An 18,370-nucleotide genomic window follows, 5' to 3' on the forward strand; every position below is an offset into this window, starting at 1 on the left:
ATAGTCAGTTTTGACAGTTCATGGTGTTGAGTTTAATTCTTTAGGAGGTAGTGCTATATAATATAATAAGATTGGTTACATAATATACGCTTTTTTATTTGGTGTCAATTAAATGAGATGTGCAATGTTATGCAACACGTTCCGATGATTGAGAAACCAGATTTTGTATTGACATTAGTGTTAGTAGTCTGAAAAATGTCTTACATATACTTTCTATTGACTCACATTTAGAGTAGTGAACTCATAACCATTCTCCTGAATTGCAAGTGATTCTCAGTTACACTAATCTTTGCAGGAATTGAATTCCATAACTTAACAGCTTGAATGGCAAAAGAAGAACCAGTTAGGGCTTTCTTTCTGTAGGACAGAATTATTAGACAAGGTGCCAGCCTGGAATGTAGGACCTAGGTTGGAAATATTTAGTGGCTTGATTGCAGGAACTTAGGCCCTTTAACGTTTATCACACTGTTGGCAATGCATAATAGCTTGCAAGAAGAGATTCTTGTAACTAGAAGCCAGTGGCGAGCCTTAGGATAAGAGAGATGTCACTTTGCATTTGGACTTGCAGAAGCGGTCTTGCTGTAAAATTCTGAAGTCTATGTAGTCTTTTCATAGTTGAGAGTGGAGTGCTGTGGTCTAGTTTGTTAGCAAGATCCATGTTTGAGGGTTTCAGTGATATAGTTGTTTCAACCTTTTGAGAAAATTCAAGATGAGGCAACTTGTCCACTTGGGCCTTCATGGAAAGTGATGTGTCTATGACAATTTCAATACTTCAAAACTCTGTAGCTATTCTTGGTGTAAGTCTAAGCTATCTAGCCAGAAAGGTGGTGAATTATGAGTCTTTCATTTGCAGTGGGTTAGTATTTCGAGTTTTGAAGCATTTAATTTGAGGGGGTTTCATATTATCCATTAAGCTACAGGTACAATCAGTTGTTGAGTTTTGACTTTTCTAAATTGTTAGGATTTTCCAGTTTGAGAATTATCAGTGTATCCTCCACAAAGTTATATGGAGTAACTCAGAAACAGTTAATTAGATCTAGCAGCAATTTCATGCAAATGCTGAGGAGTGGTGGTGAGAGGATGGATTTTTGTGGCACTCTGGGTTTTTTGGTGTGAGGGTTTGATAACAATGTCCTTTGGGGCAATGTCTGTGCAATACAAGAAACCAAATAAACAAATTAAAAAAATAGGTACAGTAGATCCTGTTTGTTGGAGCTCATTGAAAGGCAACTCGAGTAGAAGACATCCTGTGACAGGAAGCAAACTTTTTAGGCTTTGCCTGAAAGCTAGCATGCTGGTGTAATAAGCAGCACAACGTGCACACTACAGGACAGTGGTCTTCTGCCAAGACATACCTTAGAGCCTCCTATCCCTACCAACATCTGCATTGACACTGGGACACTTTAAACATTTCTCTATATGGGGAATTCAAATATATCACACTAATTTTGATATGATTGGGGGAATATTAGTAGAGCACTGGCTATGTGGTAACATTCCTTTCTGGGGACAATAGTGCACAATAGTGTTAACCATAATGTAAGTTCTATCCTAAGTGTTATGGCATCAAAAAACAGAGTGCGTGGCATGAGATACTGAGAAGGGATCTGTGGCTTCAGCTGCACCAGTCTTGGCGGCCAATTGATCCTGAACATGGGGGACCTGACAGGGCCACAAATGGTTCAGCCAAAAAGGGATAAGACGCCTTTGGCCAAAGGACACAAACATGATCCCTGGCTGGAACCAGGCAGACCAGCTGGGGGAGATCCTGGCTGCCACTGCAGATATGAAAAACTCCTGGAAACAAACATTGAAGGTGTGGCACTCAATTTAGGGCCCTCAGAGTGAACCACAGGAAACTGGTCTCCGTGGACACAGAAGTGAAGGATGCCGCAGGACGCTTGACTCCAGACATGGGTGAGATGAAGGTCAGACTTCAAGACTTGGCTACTTCAGTGGAAAGGCTCTAGGAATGAGCGGAGGTCTTGGAGGGCTATTAGTGCTACCATGATATAGCCGAATAACGGGCCTTCCAGAGAAAACTGGGGGACATTCAGCAGAACTCTCCATGGAAGAGTGGTGCATCACTAACATTTACAACAGCACCCCCTCTGCCTTGTTTTTCATGGGAAGGGAATATAGCGTACCCAGCTGCCCACTGACTCTGGGGGCTCATCTAAGTCAATGTGTGCCAGACTGTCAAACTTTAGGGATCAGGACCAGATTTTAAACACTGCCAGGGCCCACAGCCCCTGTATCATAGAGGTCAATATGGTTCACCTATTTCCCGATTATATTCAACAGCTCCAAAGACAGAGGACCTCTTTCCTTGAGGTGAAGGTGAAACTAAGACAACTGGGCCGGCAATACACACTCCTATATACCCAGCTATGCTGTGGGTAATCAAAGACAACTCTGCATATTTCTTCACGTCGCTGGGAGAAGCCTGGCAATGGCTGGAATGGGAGCGAGTTGCCATCAGAGTAGAGGGCAATTATTTTCTGTAGTACTTTTGACATTGTATTCCTATTTGAATTTTGTAAAAACGAAAATGCCCTAAGCAATTTCAAGAGTACGTTGGTGCCCCAATGTTCCATCAAAGTGCAAGTTCTAGAAATGGAGATTCTGATTCTTTCTACCATCATCATAATCATCATCTTCATCATCATCAGTTTTACTCCAAACAGGAGTACTGTCAAAACTGGATTAGTACAGTTTTAATTGATGCTATATTTAATGCAGATTCACTGGAATTATTCAGCAGGGGAGGACTAAATTATGCAGCAGGGTTCACCAAATTATGTTAAAAAAGGCAAATTATGCAGCACAACGAGGCACATTTTATGACAGCATTATTTCATTATTTTGACATTTTTACACCTTAACACTGTCTTGGAAAATATATAACTTGTTAGTACCAGTTTAACACCAAAATACCATAATAAGCAACAAAAAGACGACTAGTCAACCTTTGCAAGGGGCCTTCCACTGCACAGTAACATGTGTTATCATGTCTTTAGTAACACTTGATCAGTTTGAGCAGAAACATTCACATGCTAAAATCTGCAGATTATGCACCAGATGATGGGGTTGAGGCAAATGCAGCAAATCCATAATTTGCGGATAACACTGTGGCCACAGAATCACCTAATTCTGGTGGCCCTAGTCGAATGTGACTAATGTGAGAACCCAAGTAGTATAATATGCACAAACATATCATTGATTTAAAACTCAGTAAAATACTGAAAGAGAAAAACAGGACAAACGCCCTTGTACCAATGTGAATCAGACACATTTAATTTGATGGACAAGTCAAAAAGTTGGCTAAAGAGTATGACATACTTGTTGTCCTAACAAAAGGAGAACCTGGCTTGATCTCTGATATCAATTTTAGTACGAGAATATCATAAACAAACTGTGCTCCACTATTCAATAGTGAACTGTTTTTCCCACAGCATGTACAATTAAAATCCAGAAACAGAATGTAACATGCCTTAGTCTGTCTGTATTATGGGGGTCAGCCTGCTATGCCTCCAACACTTTTAAGAAATGTTCTCTGATCAAGGATATACTTCAATTTGATGTTTGATGTCACAATTTCTAATGTTGTTTATTCACAACAATGTTTGGCACATCCAAATTAATTTTGGATAATTTATGTTGCTCCTTTTTACTGTGGCACCAATGGTAAGCTTGGTGGTTTTCTCTGAGGGAATGTCTGAGGGAAAGAGATGACTTCTATATCAATTCATACCCATGACACAACTCAGCCTCATTAAGAAGCACTGGCCAAATGGCAGTTCCTACTGAAGTGGCCAAAGGTAGCAGTTTTAGTACTGTTCATAACCCAAAGGTAACACTCTTGATCAGACATGAGGATCCTTTGGCAAGCCCTTTTGTCTCCGGTTAAAATGAAACCAACATTAGTTTTTTTATGCATTTGAGTCTATGAGCACAAAACTGCTACATTTAAGAACAAGACTCTGTGGTGACAGCGTGTTCACCTGGCATTGCCCCATTTGAGGAGAAACAATTGTATCTTTAATTCTCGCATCCTGCATGTGGTGGGAGTTTTTGCCTCACCCTGCCAGGTCAGCATCTCTGTAGCCACAGCCACTTGGCGGGGTTGTCTGTACGCATCAAAGAATACGCATGAAAGGAATACAAAAGGCAGTTAGCAAAGTAATTTGCAAAGTGTGCAGGTGTGAAAACATGGGATTGTTTCTTTGCCATATATTTCAGAGAAACACCTTGTTTTCTGGATGAGTAAGTATGACCAGCCTTATATCTATACCGGTCCAAAATGTTGGTCCCATCAGTGTTCGCTGCCTGAAGTTTCTAATACAATATAGTACCAGCCTGTGCTTAATTTGTGCTTGTTGTTTCCGGTGCTGAGCACACATATGGGAAAGATAGATGAAGGGAAACAGAAAAGGCGTCACAAAGAGAGAAAGTAGAAAGCTGCTAGAGTGAGCCGAAAGGGGCAGCGAGTGGCTTTATATGGATTGAAGAGGCCCGAGATGGCTTCAGGATTACGCTGCCTAAGGATTCCATGTTCTTACATTTAATTGCAGCAGCCACGTGTTTGAGGAGGGCTTTGGGCACCAGCACCTTTTTATTTACAAATTAAGCACTGGTGCCAGCCCTTTTTCCTGTGATATCATTCCCTGCCTAGATTATATGTAAGAAGGTGTGGGCTAGCAAAAGATGCATTGCAACATATTAATTCCCAAATTCACTGCCCACTCAGTTACCTTTTTGTCAATTAGTTCTGGCACTCTTTTTCTGGAGCAGGATTACTTTGGGGTTCTTTCTTTCAGAAGCCCTTACATGGTTCTTTCATAACCCTGATTTCAGAATGGTTTTAGTGCCTTGCTTTTCAACTTATGCATCAACTATTAGCTATGAACTACAGTCTAGAGTTACCTATATTGCAAAGGAGGTGTTCTCTGTCCTTTGTGGCTTTTCCTCCTAAACGCATATCTTTTTAGGAGACACTTGACACCTTTAAATTGTAATTTATTGTGTCAGGTGGGACTTTGGTTGCTAGGAGGAGCCTTAATACGAGGATTTATTGCTACATTTTCTTTTTCTTTTCTTTTATTGATCCTGCAACATTTTGAAATCAATACCACCAGCAACCAGCATATTTTAAAGCTTTTGTGTCCTCTTTTTGTGACAACAAGAAGAGCTATCTGAACACCAAAGATCCTTGTCTCGCTTTAACTTGCAACAACTTTTGAAAAACGTAATCAAAGTGTTAAGGAACAAAGAAATACAATAATTTTACATGCACGTGAATTTTGACTCCTTGGTTAGTCAATCAAAAATGCACAACCATTCACACAGTCTTATTTCCTCATATCACCCTCTTGGGGTATTCAAAACTATGACTTTCTTTCACAAGTCTTTCTCAGCTGTACGCCTAAATTTTTGTTCTTAAGACTTCTTCCCACCATAAGGTACTAGCATCTAGAAACATCTTGTTTATCTCCGTCTTTAGCACCATTATTAGGAGAAATAGTAATTTTAAACACTGATAAGCTGAGTGAAGTTGATGCCGGTTATGATGAGAAATAGTTTTATTGTGAAATGATTTCCAGTCAATTGAAACAATACTTTACTGATTATGGCCCAAAAACTTTGAAGAGGGTCATGTTTGAATACTATCTGAAACAGCTCCTGTAGCATTTTTCCTGTGTATGACAAAAACATTCAGCTTCTTGGAAGTGCAACAGGCATCACTGATGGTGAATCTTTCAGTAAAGCTTTGACAAATGTGACAACACGTTGCAATAGGTATGTTTGGAACATCGCCTGGCCTTGTCAACATTATTGGTTACATTTAGAAGGCTTAAGGGCATCACTTACCAATTCAGCATCTATAGTGGAAATCAGTTTTACTCTTCATCAATTTATATAAATAATGCAGAGTAATGTGTCATGACAACAATGGAATATACCTTATCTTTCTGCTATAGAAACATTAAAATGTCTTTTAGGTGCGTCTAAAGGGTTAATAGTAACTTATTTGGAATAGGTTGTATACATTTCGTAGAGTCTTAGCTAGATTCAACCAGATGATGCTAACACTGTTGGAATATTTTCTGGCTTTGTCACGCCTACATTAGAATCCCTGGCACTTGCACAGTGCTTGACAGAGGAAATTCTAACTGAGAAGCTATGCTTGTAGAACCTTCAAAGTTGAGAGCGCATACTGGGCACAGAACGGTGTATACTGTGGGGTGTGTGTGCACAGCGCATAGGGCTGTATGTCCTATGTACTGTTGAATGCAATACTGGATAAAAGACGGTAATGCAATGTCTTCTAAAAAAATCCGTTACTTCCCATGCCTCAATTAGAGCTTGGCAAAAAGTTGTGTTTCTGACAGTGTGATCATGGCAAGTCATTTACTCATAGTGTAGAGGGCACCTGAATCAGGACCAAAGGTGCCTACTTCGGTTTAGATCTTCCTAAGGAAACTATAAAAATTATTTTGGTGAGAAAGAAACAAAGACACTTCCCATAATGTTGATTTCTGAAATATAATAATTAGCCTTGAAATCTGTATATAGTAAAAACAGAACTTTAACAGGTTTATATGATTGTAAACTCATGTTTATAAAAACTATTATCCAAAGACAACTATTTTAAGACAAATATAAAATTAGTTGTATTTAGCATGAGTGGGAAACTGTTGGTTAAAAAACATATCTTACTTCACAGCATTCTGAAGCTGGTCAGGGGTGAGATCTTCCACCTTGCGGCCAATTCCTATTAGGAAAATAAAATAGCCTTAGAATATGACACCAACATTACTAAATGGACACTTTGACTTTTTAAAGCACAGGTGGAAACCATACATTAAAATCAAATGAGTCAGCCTTTCGGTTTGTAAAGCACTTCTTAATTAAAACTGAATAGAGGTATGCACATTACATGCCCCGTGGAATTTTTTGTATTAAGAAATGATTACACGCTATGAACACTATCAAGCATGATGTGCATATTATTTCATATCAATGAACTGAAACAAGAGAGGAAGTCTTGGTGTGCAACATGTATGGTTATAGTTTATTCTAGTCTCTATTGTCAACGTGTCTTGGCTGCTAAGTTAAGCATTGTCAACTATACGCTGCTATTTATTGATTGTATTTAATCATGTTTTTTTAATGTCAGGTATGGATTAACTTTTTTTCATTCACTACACTTTCATTAAAATATTTAAATAATACAGATTATGGTTTGATAGTTATTTTGATTACAAATAATGTTTGCTTGGTATCGTGAATATTTTGCATTAAAAATGACAACACTGCACTTTACAGAACTGCTTTCTTAGCATTGACCAGACTAGCCCTAGACTCCATCTTGGATTTAAAATGTGGCCATATTTTAATTTCTCTCTGATACCCTACGCAGCAAGTTGTGCACTAATGCTTTGTGATGACACGCTGTTCTTTTCTCTTTATGAGCTTTGGGGGAAGCAGTAATATTCAATGTACCACTGCAAAGACCTTTCCTGCTAGAAATCAGACGGCCATTCATTCCATGTGTCTGTTATTATTTAGTAGAAACAGATTGGTACTGTGACACCCAAAGACATTCGGTCAGATAGAACACATTAATATCCATAAGCATGGTTTTAGAGGTTGATATTAGATGATGTTGTATTAGTTCTACATTGTGATTAGTCCCCTTATAATGACTGTGCAAATGTTATTGTGAATTTTATTGTAAAAGGAGGTCAATATTGGGTTTGAGACAGCCTTTTGGTTGACAGACTTGAGTCTTGAACTTCTGGGTTGCATTCTAGAGTCTTAAAGAGCAGACCTATAATACTTTACGGTATTTTATTTGGCTTTAAATAATTTATGATTCTGCTGAAGAGAGACTTTATTTTTTATGCTGCATTTATTATTGACAAATCATAGCTAAGCTTTAAGCTAGTGCCCTGTACTTGAAATAACTGACTTTGAGTCTCCCTGTATTTTTTGCCTTCTGTAATGCACTTTAATTCATGAATAACCTTCATGGTTTCTCACTTTTACTTGTCTCAAGTCGGCTTTTTTTAATTGATTATGTTACTTCATTGCTGAATCTTATCAGTAGGGACACATTACCTCATCTATTCCTGAGGATCACCACCCTAGATCCTGTGAAGGTACTCCATCTTTTATCGTATCAGCTTATCTACGATAGTGTCAACAAGCTTATCATCTTTAAATTTTCAAAATCCAGAGGAATGATTCTGAGTCAGTCATGTTAGTGTGCTCACTAGGAAATAATAGGAGTATGAACCTTGGCCTGGAGATTTAGCTGGACCTGGTAAGTTCATAGAAGATGAAGAAAGCCACACTTTGAATTAAAGCTCCAACTACATAGTCATACTTTATTGTTTTTTAGCATTATTTGACTTTTGAAAAGTATTGGCGGGGAGCAACCCATCACACTGGAACCAATATAGTGATAAATCATTTTTGATACAAACCATGACATTAGCCAAGACCTCGGTATGTAGTAGACCACAAATTACCAGTATTAGAGACAGAATAATAACTTTGCCAGTCATGGCAACTGCCCTTTTCAATATCATTGTAATCAACTGGCACTGTAATGGTTGTGGAGGTATTAATATGTATCGATTGGGAAGAGGTCATTTCACACTCTCACAATGTATTTTTATTTCTATCTATCAAAAAGTCTTCTGAAGTTAGCAATTGAAGGGCCACGTACTAGTAGAGGCCAAAAAGTAAAGAATATGGAATGAGGTAGATATAGTTGCTGTCTAAAATGTATATTTTGAGATTTTGTTGGCTTATCTCAATAGGGAAAGCCATGTAAGGTTGCCTGGCATCATTAACATCATTGGCTTGTGGGGTGCATCCTTATGTCGGTTTTTGGCTCATATGACACTCTGCTACCACAATCACCTTGAACACGAGAGTTGCAGCATTTTACATAAACAACTACATTTGTTGCTTTACGATGGCGAGCAACTTTGAGTACCGCTTGCATTCATCAATTGCCACATCTCAGTATCCCAAGTTTCTCAGTACAAGTTCAAATACTTTTTTTGGCATTAAAGACAATGAAGATCCTGTGTACCTGTTTTTCAATGGACATAGTTCAAACTGGAGCAATGTGGGGAGATCATCTACCTAATATAATTGTGAAATACAGCGGGGCAATGTCATTTTGCTCGAATGCTTCCAATCAGTCTAACACGCACCAAGGAGGCTTCTTGAATGCAGACTGGTAACGGTTTAATGATACCATTTTTGAGGAATGCTCTTCTGCAAGGTGGCACAAATTCTCTTTTGAAAATGACTTGCCCCTGGTCTCTGCAGCCTATTACACTTTTGCTACTCTGACAATTAAAGAGGGTATTCATCATGCCTTTCTCAGGCCTTTGAAATACTGTGATTTATTCTTCTTGGACAGTGCGGCCACCCTATCAATCATACTTTTAGCTTTGACAAGCACCATTTCCTTGAAGGCGAACTTTCTTTGTGATAGTATCTGGGAGACACCCTCTCCCTTTTTACTTAGGTGCAAAGGATAAAGATGACAAGTGGCATCTGTACCTCTCGTGAGTGGATTTATGTGTCCGTGTGGGACTCTATTCTCACTTCATAATCAGGCACACTTGTGTTAACTCCATTTTAATGCTGTGCAGTCTCCAATCTGCTACTTGCATACCAACACTCTACTGATGAAATTGTGAATGGAAATTTCCATCCCCCTCTTCTAGCTATGCACTCCTACTGTTGTATTCGAGCACGGGCACTGTAGCATCTGCGATGACTATTCAGGATTGGGCCCTGTCGTTCTCCTGTCACAGCTTCTAAGTAACGTTGGGTTTCAAACGTAGTCTCCCTTGTAGGCAGTCATAAAACTGGGAGTTGCAAGGGCGAATCCCTAAGATATACCCCCAAAATGGGTTGGGCTAAAAAGGAAGAAATAATTAACCATTCCATACCATAGGTCAAAGGTCCACACAACAAAAAGACAGCCAAACACATAAATGTATTTCATTTTACAAGGAACACATAGCAAAGCCCTTATAAAGTAGTACAGTTTTTCACTTACCATCATGCACCTGGAAGGCAAGGGTAGTGATCTTCTGTGTAATAATCATCATTGGACTGTAATAGAAAGAAAAAAACAGAAATATCTTAGCGCAAAATACAGCTTTTACACTAGTCCTCACTAAAAACACAAAGTTAGCTAGGGCAGAGGACTTCAATTGCCATTTCTTTGCTTAAATCTTAGCCTGGAATATTCTTTGTTATTAGGCGTCTGTAGTGAACCTTAAATCACCTTAACTTAGTTTTGCAATGTAATGCTCCTGTTTGTTCGATTTTTAGTTTCGAAGAAGATAAGTTTCGTTTCTTCCAATTGCAAGTGACATAATTGTGATGTTAAATTTACTTTAGATCTTGAGCCCAAGATGCTGATTTTATATCATGACACAATGCCAAGAGTAATCTTTCTTAATGATTTGTTTGCTTTTTAGGTCATCTTCTGGTCATTTTTTAAACAGTCTAAGGCTTTAGTTTTCCTTCAAAGATGAACTTACAAATGTGTTAATCCATATGTAACGAGCGTATGCATTACTATGAAGGAAATGACTCCCACCTAAGGAAAGATTATACCTATGTAATGCATGTCTGTTATAATGCTCTAAACCAAAAAAAACAATAAAATCTAGTTTCAAAAATGTGTTTATTCATGTATTTAGTAGGCACGACGAAAATATTCCCATACATACGTGTTACTAATTTGGGATAACTCGGGTGTTTCATGCTCGTAAACACTCGTTTGAGTGTACAAAAGCACCGTACCTACGTGAAAAATACAAACCTCAGATTTTTCAGCATTTCTTCAGGATAGGTGTGAAACAAAGGATGAATGTCGCATTGGTCAGGTCTAAAAACCCAACACTCTCGGTTCCTAAACTTCTAGTGGAGTAACTGATAATAAAATGTTAGGTTGGTAAAGTGCATAAGCCTGCGAATGATCACAGGCCTCTTCCTCAGACAACATTCTTGTTCTGGCAACCTGGCATTTTACCTTCAGTTAGTCCATTGAAAGATATGATACATTCAGTGTTGGAACTACGGTTAGTGCAAAGCTGTCATGATACGAACAGCAGTACAAACTCTGTCAAGTGAGCACACGGCATCCACACGTGTACTTGTATGTGCATGCACGTGCACATGCTTATCGGTATGACCCTTGCAAAACCGCTTGCATGATGTCAGACTTGGACGCTTGCAGGACCACAGCTCAATTGTCCACTTGACCACAACTCAACTGCATGCACCATCACCTGCTTGACTTTCCGTATGATTGAATGCAAAATCACTTCTGGACAGAAGATATGACATATTGTTAGAACTTTATATAACTAGCTGCTTGACAATTTGAATGGCAACATGTTTACAAACTGCATGATAACAGCATGATAAATTACAACTCAACGCCGATGACAAACGTCCTCATGTTGTAGCATCCTACAGTGTCACATGATGCCTCTTGCAAAGCACTTCTGTGCCTCGCCAGAGGTAGGAAGGGCTGCGTAAAAGCTACTGCAATTGGATATAAGTTGACTCCTAGGTAGTGCCAACAACCCCTTTTTTAGGATTCCCGCATGCTGCCTCTACAGATGACATGTTTCTACAGTACAGTGAGTTATTACTACCCAGGACCTCCCCAGGATAGATGGACATCAAACATAAGACCAACCTATTTATACCTTAGTCTTCTGCCACTGAGGTAAGGCTTCGAAGTACAATGCTAATGGCACCCATACACTTAGCTTTCCGTAAATAACCACAGGAAATCTCAGTACCACATTTTATCTAGATTTGTGTTTAGATGGTGCAGGCCACAAACTTAATTGCCGCTAAGCATCACAATACAATTATGATACAGCAGGCCAAGTTCACAAAGATTCTGCTGTCACTTACTCTTGTGTTACACCCAGTGCTTTAAATGGGCCGGTACTGTCCAGTATGGAGTACCAGCACTTTTTTATTTTGAGAGGGAAAGTACCTACACTTCTCAAGAAAAACGTAATACTTTTAATTGGAGAGTACCAGCACTTCTCAGAAATAAGCCAATAACCTGCACCTCAATTTTTCGATTTCAAGCACTGAGCACACCTAGCTTACTAAAGAGTTCCAGCTCCTGATCTTCAGGAGTAAGCCAGGAGAACAACAAGAGTAAGTCACACCTACTCACAGAAACCAAATTGTGAATCTGGCCTTGCATGGTTCTCAGGTATAATGTGTGGTGGGTCCAGGAGAGCAGCCATAAAGGCCCTTTGATATATATACATCTTTATCATCAGTCTGTCTTCTGGACAGACATTCTCAACTATTTTTGTCAGCTGTCGGGACTTTCTTCTCAAACATATCTTCTCTTTCTCCTATATGCTTTTCTAACTTACTTATGCTCTGGTTTGTAATCATGACATTATTTTGTTTTACCGCTTTACTGTAACCGTTTTAGCTGCTGCTCATGTGTTTATATGTTTCTGTGTGTTTTATATCCATTGCATAGCGCCCTGACATAACATACTTAGGGGGCATAGTTGCGCTCTATAAAACAACCAAAAAATAAAATAAAGTCAATATGTGGTCAAGTGTGTCAACATGCCATCCACATGTGAAAGATTTAAGTAGAGATGACTTCCCTTTCTTGGTTGCACTTCGACTTTTCATTTTTGCAATATGAGAAATGGGTGTGGCGCAGGAACTATGGAGGAGAGGGAAGACATATCCATCCCAACTGTTGAATTGAGGGGACACGGGTAACAATATCTCACACCCTCTGCCCCCGAGTTTTTAAACAATGGCAGACTGGCTGTCTGACTCCACGTTGCACATCATCTAAGTCTCATTCAAGACCTGTAACCTGAGGAGCAAACTGCAGTCTGTGGATTACTGCAAAACTGTAAAATGCATCTGACACTTTATAAGTTCTTTGTGAGTTTAATTACTATGATATTTAACTTAATTACAGCGATCTAGAAACTAAGCTTGAGCGGTAGCTTGAAATCCCTCTGTGCTACTCAGGAAATGAACTCTAATTAGTGCTTTCAATGGGATTCTGGCTGCGGGTATCCCATTGTCTTTACAAAGCACAGACCGCCAGCCCATGCCTGACGCTCAAGACCAGTGACCAACATCCTAGGCAGTGGCTCGATAAATGTAAAACGAATAAATAGCTTCACACGTACCGCTTCAATTATTCAATATATTTATTGATCGGTAGAGTCAGTTGGGCTTTACTTTTATAATTAATTATGCAGTTTTGTATAGCGAGACCCTGGAATTGAGGGCAATGGAGCGCTGCAGAACAGCAGTGATGCAATAACAGGTACGGATTTTACACCAAGAGAGCAAGACTTTTTGGTGCCACACAGGGAGGAAGTGCAATGCCTACTGCAGGAACGTCCGAATGCCCGGGTCGCCGTTGCCAGTGATGCCTAATCTTGAATCCACCTCAGGCCCCTTTCTTCCACCGCCATAGACTTTCCGTGTCTTCATCTCACTCTCACGGGCTTCCTCTTACCACTGCTCTCTTTTGTCAATGTTTTCTTATATTTCTCTTCCACATTCGTTCTCTGTTTTCTGCCTTTCTCTCTGTTGCTTAGGTACCAAGTTTGCCTGCACTTTCACCGGCACAAATTAAGCGGTGCTTTAAAGTCAAATGTAAAATAGATGTATGACGAGACCCATATGCAGAACAGTGGTGGCTGGTGACATTTGAAAGTGGTTGGGCGTAAAAGTTGGGGATGAATGACCTGTGGTGAGTGAGTGAAGCAAGTGAGTCTGACCGTCATAAAAGAGGTTCAGGGGTTTCTCCCCCTGAGAAAATTTTGAAAAAAGAGTGGGCAGATGGTGCATTTTCAAGCAAATTTGAGAAAGCAAGAAGGTTAATAAGGCAACTGTGAAAGAGTAGTTATGACATCAATAAAGAGGGATTTCATATAATAATAAATGTAGGTAGCTGCTCATTCAGTATAACCACAACTTTGAGATAACAATGATGAGTACCTCACAGATTTCCTTATTTCTCATTAATGCCACCGTGGCAGATACCATCACAGCACAGTATTAAAAAATGAAACGTGAATAAAACACCCCACTGGGGCTCTCTAAGGCCCATATTTATACTTTTTTTATTGCCTCATTTGTGTAATTTTTTGACGCAAAAGCGGCGCAAACTTACAAAATACGATTGTATTTTGTAAGTTTGCACCGCTTTTGCGTCAAAAAGAGGCGCAAATGCGGCACTAAAAAAGTATAAATATGGGCCTAAGTCTTTAAAGAGGTAGATGCTGTAACATTGTTTGCGTCAATGAAAAAAAAAAGAAAAACAAGCACAACAATAAAAGACCTTCCTGGCTGTGCTTATGTTGTTTAATTACGCGGCAAAGGTTCAAACACATTCATTAATAACAATTTTAAGTGTGCCGTCTTTTTTAAATTCTTTATGGTTTCAGGCTGACTACCCCTTTCGGGCTCTTAGTGACACCACGGTCAGCATCAGCATGGGGTCCAGATTAGAGTGATTTGCTTCCGCATCCAATTAAACTAAAATGACACCAGAAAGATTACATCCCTCCAAAGATATTGCTCTGCGCTGTTCAGAGCACCGCAGCATGAAATTCATTATTGACACTGCCAGCACTGTCTTCGCGTGTGACTTCTCCATTGTAGTATCCATGGAATGATATGGAATATTCCCAGGAAAGTGAAAGGGTTAAACTATGCAAGCGCACTTTCAACACAAAAGTTCCATGATTTTTCGTCTTCGCAACCGCGCACTGTTCTTAATGAGCGTTATCATTTTTAGGAGAACAAGGATGTCCCCAGCATAGAGCCCGAGTACTGCCAAACTAACTTTCCAGGGCCTCCTCTGCAGCTACCGCTGCTGCCAACCCCTCAGACAGGTTTCTGCCCCCCTGGGACCTGGGCAGCCCCAGCCCAGGAAGGCAGAACAAAGGATTTCCTCCGAGAGAGGGTGTTATACCCTCTCCCTTTGGAAATAGGTGTGAAGAGCCTGGGAGGAGCAGCCTCTCCTGGCCTCTGGAAATGCTTTGAAGGGCACAGATGGTGCTCTCCTTGCATAAGCCAGTCTACACCAGTTCAGGGATCCCCCCAGCCCTGCTCTGGTACGAAAGTGGACAAAGGAAAGGGGACTGGCCACTCCCCTGCCCAGCAACTCCCAGGGGAGGTGCCCAGAGCTCCTCCAGTGTGTCCCAGACCTCTGCCATCTTGGATACAGAGGTGTGAGGGCACAATGGACAGCTCTGAGTGGCCAGTGGCAGCAGGTGACGTCAGAGACCCCTCCTGATAGGTGCTTACCTTTCTCTGTAGCCAATCCTACTCTGTGGCCTATTTAGGGTCTCTCCTGTGGGCATCTCACCAAATAACAAATCTAAGAGCTCACCAGAGTTCCTCTGCACTTCCCTCTTCGAATTCTGCCAAGGATCAACCGCTGACTGCTTCAGGATGCCTGCAAAACAGCAACAAAGTAGCAAGAAGACCACCAGTAACACTGTAGCGCCTCATCCTGCCGGCTTTCTCAACTGTTTCCTGGTGGTGCATGCTCTGAGGACTGTCTGCCTTCACCCTGCACTGGAAGCCAAGAAGAAATCTCCAGTGGGTCGACGGAATCTTCCCCCTGCTAACGCAGGCACCAAACTTCTGCATCACCGGCCCTCTGCGTCCCCTCTCATCCTGACGAGGGTGGTCCCTGGAACACAGGAGCTGGGTCCATGTGTCTTCGACAGTCCAGTGGCCCTTCTGTCCAAATGTGGTGGAGGTAAGTCCTTGCCTCCCCACGCCAGACAGTAAACCTGTGTACTGCGTGAACTGCAGCTGCTCGGGCTTCTGTGCACTTTTGAAAGACTTCCTTTGTGCACAGCCTAGTCCAGGTCCCCAGCACTCCGTCCTGCCTTGCCCAACTCGCTGAGTTGGACTCCTACGTCGTGGGACCCTCCTTTGTTGCTCTGAGTGGACTGTCATCCTCAGCCTGTTCAGGTGCTTCGGCGGGTGCTGCCTGCTTCTGCGTGGGCTATCTGTGTTGCTGAGCACCCCCTCTGTCTCCTCCTCCAAGGGGCGACCTCCTGGTCCTTCCTGGGCCCTGGCAGCACCCAAAACCTTCAACCGCGACTCTTGCAGCTAGCAAGGCTTGTTTGCGGTTTTTCTGCGTGGAAACAACTCTGCATTCTCCAGCACGCCGTGGGACATCTTCTGACCAAAGGAGAAGTTCCTGGCACCTTCGGTTGTTGCAGAATCTTCGGCTTCTTCCACCCGGAGGCAGCCCTTTTGCACCTTCATCTGGGGTTTAGTGGGCTCCTGCCCCCCCTGGACAGGACACTTGCGTGGCTCTTGGACTTGGTCCCCTTCCTTTACAGGTCCTCAGGTCCAGGAATCTGTCTTCAGTGCTTTGTAGTCAGTTGTTGTCCTTGCAGAATCCCCTATCTCGACTTTACTGTCTTTCTGGGGTAGTAGGGTAACTTTACTCCTACTTTTCAGGGTCTTGGTGTGGGGTATCTTGGACACCCTTAGTGTTTTCTTACACTCCCAGTGACCCTCTACACACTACACTAGGCCTGGGGTCCATTCGTGGTTCGCATTCCACTTTTGGAGTATATGGTTTGTGTTGCGCCAGGCCTATTTTCTCCTATTGCATTCTATTGTGTTCTACAGTGTTTGCACTACTTTTCTAACTGTTTACTTACCTGATTTGGTTTGTGTGTGTATATTTTGTGTATATTACTTACCTCCTAAGGGAGTATATCCTCTGGGATACTTTTGGCACATTGTCACTAAAATAAAGTACCTTTATTTTTAGTAACTCTGAGTATTGTGTTTTCTTATGATATAGTGCTAAGTGATATAAGTGGTATAGTAGGAGCTTTGCATGTCTCCTAGTTCGGCCTAAGCTGCTCTGCTATAGCTACCTCTATCAGCCTAAGCTGTTAGAACACCTCTAATCTACTAATAAGGGATAACTGGAACTGGCACAAGGTGTAAGTACCACAAGGTACCCACTATAAGCCAGGCCAGCCTCCTACACTGCCCCACTAGGAACTCCACACATCAGCACCTACTTCTGATGTGCCAGAGCATACTTCTGGTGGGAGGGACTCCTGAACCAGGGTACATGACTCGTCACTACCCTTCTTTTGCAGTGTTAGTACGCAGGGCACCATGGGCTTGCCAGTACGAGTCAGCGAGGGCACTTTAAGAGCCTTGTGCTTGCAAAGAGTACTAGTACCCTTCCACAACATCCTATCGCCTCCAGGCACCAGGAAAGGGTAAATGGTGCTGGAGTATTTTAATGCTTGCACCCGTCTGTTCCCTTCAAATATTAACACATAAACAATTGGTCTCACTTTTGCAAGGTATGGTGTGTGTACTGCTTACCTCTAATGCCAAACAGCCCTCGAGCACACATCACCTTCTATAAAATGAAGACAAATATAAAACTGGCTCTTACATTTGAACAAATCGAGCTGATCTGCTTATTATAATTAAGAGAGTTTAAACACCATCACCCAAGTGTCTTTGCCAACTGCCTCAGGCTCCTCTTCAGTCGTGCGGGCATACCTGCAGTGCGCTTGGAAGATATGACAATACCTTCCCTAGGACTGTACCCATCCCATGACTCCAACAGCGCGAGGATTGGCTGGGTCAGGGGCTGGCAACGCTCATTTGGAGCATTGCAGGTTTCAACAACAATCCCCGTCTCATAGCATAGCAGAGTCTAGAGAGGGTGCAAGTGCGCATGTCAGGCTGGTCGGAGCAATGCACCCATCCAACCTGACATGCGCACTTCACCTCAAGGAGTCCTGGCATCTGCCAATCATCAAGAATGCAGGCTCGGAGCGGAGGCTCCTCCACCCTCTCTTGTAACTTCTTTGCCTGGGTCATGCCGCGCAGTGCAGCAAAAAAAAGATGGAATAAACAGTATAATTGAGCATTTAATTTGGCAAACAAACAGGGGTATGTGAGGGTGACGCCCACACGCCCCAATAAAAAAACCGCCACTGATGCAGAAAGAACTTAAAAAGTATAAAACATTGGTGTAACCTGACTCCAGGGTGTTTTTTTTCAGGAGCCCCTGTGCTTAAATAGTGGGAAAGATGGCGACCAACTGCAGGGATTTAGTTGTCACCCAGGAGGTTTATGCCTCGTTTGCCCGACTCTTGTGAAGTAAAGTTCAGACTAGAATTTGACAAGAGAACAGAATGGAATTCCAGAGTGCAGGGGCAGCTTCGGAGAAGGCCTGGTTCGTAAACTTATCTGCCAGAATGCTAAAACAATAAAATGACTCTTCTCT

The 18,370-nt window shown here is 41.6% G+C and overlaps 1 protein-coding gene across 1 annotated transcript in view; it reads right to left on the reverse strand.

Moving 5' to 3' along the window:
- MBOAT1 (membrane bound O-acyltransferase domain containing 1) overlaps positions 1-18,370 on the reverse strand; it is a 359,954-nt gene that overhangs the window by 102,979 nt on the left and 238,605 nt on the right. The window contains exons 5-6 of the mRNA XM_069218765.1: positions 10,094-10,149; positions 6,721-6,775 (exon numbers count right to left, since the gene is read on the reverse strand). Of these exons, the coding sequence (XP_069074866.1) occupies positions 6,721-6,775; positions 10,094-10,149 (111 nt within the window). The remainder of the gene's footprint in view (positions 1-6,720; positions 6,776-10,093; positions 10,150-18,370) is intronic.

Source organism: Pleurodeles waltl, chromosome 2_1 (assembly GCF_031143425.1).
Source record: "Pleurodeles waltl isolate 20211129_DDA chromosome 2_1, aPleWal1.hap1.20221129, whole genome shotgun sequence".
NCBI lineage: Eukaryota > Metazoa > Chordata > Amphibia > Caudata > Salamandridae > Pleurodeles > Pleurodeles waltl.